Source organism: Henckelia pumila, chromosome 2, assembly GCF_033568475.1.
Source record: "Henckelia pumila isolate YLH828 chromosome 2, ASM3356847v2, whole genome shotgun sequence".
NCBI lineage: Eukaryota > Viridiplantae > Streptophyta > Magnoliopsida > Lamiales > Gesneriaceae > Henckelia > Henckelia pumila.
In genome coordinates, this window is record NC_133121.1 from 177067551 (window position 1) to 177072136 (window position 4586).

General features: G+C 39.7%; 1 protein-coding gene across 1 annotated transcript; it reads right to left on the minus strand.

Moving 5' to 3' along the window:
* Positions 1-3500: 3500 nt before the first annotated feature.
* Positions 3501-4135, minus strand: LOC140879022 (uncharacterized). Its single transcript, XM_073282653.1, has 2 exons — positions 3824-4135; positions 3501-3629 (listed from the first exon to the last, which is right to left on the minus strand). The coding sequence occupies exons 1-2, from the start codon at positions 4133-4135 to the stop codon at positions 3501-3503; spliced, it is 441 nt and encodes a 146-aa protein (XP_073138754.1).
* Positions 4136-4586: the final 451 nt, after the last annotated feature.

Below are 4586 nucleotides of genomic sequence, written 5' to 3' on the forward strand. Positions count from 1 at the left end.
CTTACCTTTCTTACCTGTCGTGGAGGATTTTTCTGTACGCACCTCCTCTTTTTCTTCATCAATTTTTGGCCCTTCCATAGCCTTCTCGTCTTCCGGTTGCTTCTCAGACTGTTCAGATTGTGATCTCGTCACTACCATAATTGCATTCACGCTTTTGGGATTGAGCTCAGTGTTGCTCGGTAGAGATCCAGTAGGACGATTTGACAATTGGGAAGCAATTTGACCCATCTGACTTTCCAACCTCTGCATCATAGCTTCTTGATTTTGTAAACGAGCCTCAGTACCCGCCACATATTTCATCATTATTTCCTCGAAGCTCGGCTTCTTCTCCTCTTGCTTGGACTGCCAGTTCTGATTATAATTATTGTTGTAGGAGTTGTACGGCTGCCGTCCTTGATTTCCCATAAAATTTACAGCATGAACTTCAAACAACTGCTGATCCTCTTTCAGATTCCCTTGTGTTGGCGCTATTTTCATGAGTGCCGCTTGATGTGTTAGAGAGTCGATCTTAGCGTTCAGGGCCATCAAAGCATCGACCTCTAGAATTCCACCCTTCTTTTCCTTCTTTACATCCGGCCACCCAATATTACTCTCTGCCATGTTGCCAATGATCTCCCAAGCTTCAGCTGGCGTCTTCCTGAATAAGCATCCATTGGCGGCAGCATCCAGCATAGATCGAACCGACTGATCGGCTCCGTTGTAGAACGTCTGGGTCTGCTGGCTTTGAGTAAGATTATGCTGAGGACATGTCCTCAACATCTTTTTGAACCTGGTCCACGCCGCATGTAGAGATTCTCCCTCATTTTGCTTGAAAGATATAATATCAGAGAATAACTTAGCCATCTTCGTAGGAGGGAAGTATTTCTTTAGGAATTCTTGGACAAGACCCGTCCAAGTAGTAATACAACCAGTCGGCAGGTCATCAAGCCACTCCAAGGCTTCGCACTGTAGAGAGAATGGGAATAACCGCAGTCTCACTGCATCAGAGGTTACCCCATTAAACTTGAATGTGTCGCAAATCGACAAGAATCGCTCCAGATGAGCGTAAGGATCCTCAGTAGAAGTGCCTCCAAATCGTGCTTGAAGTTGGATCATCTGAATAGTTGAGGGTTTAAGCTCAAAGCTATTCGCCTCAACAGCGGGGCGAACGATGTTGGATCCATAACCTTCAACCGGAGGCCTAATAAGATCCCAAACAGTGCGGTTGTCAACTTCTTCTGCCATTTCTTCCTCAGACTCAGAATCAAGCTCCAAATTAAGATCTTTCCTAGCTCTCCGAATCCTATTAAGCGTGCGTTCTATCTCCAAATCGAGTGGTAGGAGATTTTTGAATAGTCGAGATCGATGCATGCACTAGCAGATGAGTACTTGACAAACACAAATAAAATAAAAAAATTCAGAAAGCAGATAAATAAAAAAAAAACAGTCTAATCTCAAGAGAAATAAAAATTTTGATATCAAACAGTCCCCGGCAACGGCGCCAAAAACTTGACCGGCTATTTCGGTATGAATAAAATTCTACTGACAAGCGAACCAGGTCAAATTATAATAAAGTGGACAACGGTCCAGATGTCGAACCCACAGGGACTGTAAAAATATGATTACCAAAATATATTTATTTCTACTTAATCTAGGCTAATTAAAAAGAGCGATTTCAGGTTTTTAAACTAATAACTAAAATTGCAATAAAACTCAAATTAATTAAAATAAAGCTGGAATATTTTGGATTACTTAAAATTTGGGAAAAACTTCGATCAAGGACACACGTAGGTACCAGACAATTCACACAACAAGCAATCTATCTAAGATATCAGACTTAATTATAAATTACGGGAATTTTCCTAAATTGTTCGAAAGACTATTTCTAGAACAATCAAACCTATTCAAATTTGACGGATTAATATTTCATAATTCTAATCAAATCCAAATGCATAAACACTGTGAAAATTCAGTAAACACCTAAACCGCATAATGAAACCGAATTCTATTTCTAGTCAGTTTTACACTATGTTGAAAACCAAAGTGATCGAATTCGAAACCTCCTCTGTACAAATTGGAATCGATTAACAAGCAAACAAATAACTGGCCAAAAAATTTGTAAGGCAAAGATAAATCTGATAATCAATAAACTCAATTAAGTCTGAAAATCTCAAATAAATAAATCAAGTTTTTACATAAACTGTCTGGCCCAATCACGTGGCCTTGATCGAAATAAAGAAAAACTACTCACAATTCATAATTCAAAATCAAGTTTTAATCATGAATTGACAAATAAAATAAAATAAAAGAGAAGAGAAAAAACTCTCAAGCCTGTGCCGTAGCCGCCTCTCCAAATCTCCTCTAAAATTCTGGAACCCTTATAAAATAATAAAAACTCCTATTTATAGTGTTTGGAAAGCCTTAAAAATTAATTTTCTAGTTGAAATATAATTTTCGGAATTTTCTGGCCCGTCGACACGCGCGCGTGCGCCTTGGAGTCCTCGCGCGCGCGCAATTATATAAAACAGTGGCCCAAACTTCCTCTCTCGCGCGCGCGCGAGAAATAGTCCCGCTCGCGCGCGCTCTACTCACGAATCTCTGGAATTTTCTTCTGCGCGCGCGTTATTTAATTGTTGAACATGCGCGATAGCGCTGCTTCTTGCGCCAACCACAGTCATAAAGCGCGATAGCGCTAATTCTTGTGCTAACAACTTGTTTCTCAGCGCGTTAGCGCTTCTCCCATGCTTATCAGCGCCTAGACAAGGGCAAACGCGCAACAACTCTCATCATCAGCGCAACCTTCAACCTGCTCCGAGCGACGATTTTGATATGAAAAAAAATTCATATCTTGAGTTCTAGCCGTCGGGTTGAGCTGAAATTTGGACTGCAGCTTCAAAACATCTTGAACTTCATTCTGACTGGTGGAGATCGGATTTGGATCTCTCAAAAATTAAATATGATTTTTAGATCAAGGCTGCTCCGTTATTCGCTCTTCAAAAATCTAATTTCCTACAAAATTAACCGGGGAAGTGAAATACACACATATGAACTAAAACACATAAAAACACATAAAAATAATATGAATGTACACAAAATAGACATAAAAATAACATGAAATAATGCATACAAAATGCACTTATCAGCTAGCCAATAAGTGTTCCCATCCAAAACTCGATGAACTTTAAATGCTCCTTCCCAATTTGGAGACCATTTTCCCAATTTCCTGTCCTTAACTCCCACAGGTAGTATGACTTTCCAAACCAGATCTCCTTCATGGAACGACTTCTTTCTAACCCGTTTATTGTAACTCCGAGCCACCTTCTCTTTTTGAAGCATGATGATATTGAGAGCTTGCATTCGTGTATCATCGAGATCCTCTAACTCTGTGATCATGGCTTCATTGTACATTTCCAGAATCAAATGACTTTGCATAGCTATTCGTAATGATGGAACCATGATTTCCATAGGCAACACAGCTTCATGCCCATAAGCCAATGCAAAAGGACTTACCCCGGTTGCAGTTATATTAGATGTTCTGTAGCCCATAATGTTTCGGATAATAGCCTAGGCCAATCTCTTGGATTGTCTTCCATCATTTTCTGCAAGATTTGAATCAGCACTTTATCAGAAGATTCTGCCTGCCCATTGTCCTGAGGGTAATATGGCGAAGAGCAATGTAGCTTAATGTCATAATCTGCTGCAAAATCTTTCACTTACGACCCTACAAACATGGTTCCTTGATCTGTAATAATAGATTTTGGTATACCAAATCGATGTATGATGTGTTCCTTGATAAAATCGATCACAGCTTTTTGTTCCACCTTTTTCAATGGTATGGCCTTACCCATTTAGTAAAGAATTCGGTAGCCACAATAATGAAATTATGGCCTTTAGATGAAGATGGATAAATTTTCCCGAATAAATCCATAGCCCAACCTCGAAATGGCCATGGTTTTATAATAGTATACATTTCATCAGCAGGAACCCGTTGGATATTGCCATGTCTTTGGCAAGGTTGACATCCTTTAGAGTATCTAATGCAATCTTTCAACATTGATGGCCAATAATACCCATGTCTCCTCACGAGCCATCTCATCTTAATTCCTGATTGATGTGCACCGCATATTCCTTCATGTACCTGTTTCATGATCTCCATTGCCTCAGGGAACCCGATGCATCGCAACAACAAACCATCCATTCCTTTCCTATATAAATCACCTTCCACCAATATATAGCTAATGACTTTCATCCTTAAACCATAAGGAATTGATTTCTTGGGGAACTATAAAGCTTCTTTTAGTTCCTCTCTCCAATAACCTGCCAAATTAACATCCACATTAAAAGTCTCAATTTGTAATCCCCTTTGTATGATGGAGGGATAATTCTTTTTCTGAATTAACACCAGTCTATGAGTGAGTTCCTCAGACAATCTCAACCCTGAAGCAATTTGTGCTAGTTCATTGGCCTCCCAATTTTGCTGTCTTGGTACATACTGAAAATTTATTTCCTCAAAATCATCAGTCCGGTGGGAAGGGCTGCAAAATATGGGATCAATGATAAGCTAGCACATTTGTATTCTCCGGATACTTGCCGAAGTACCAATTGTG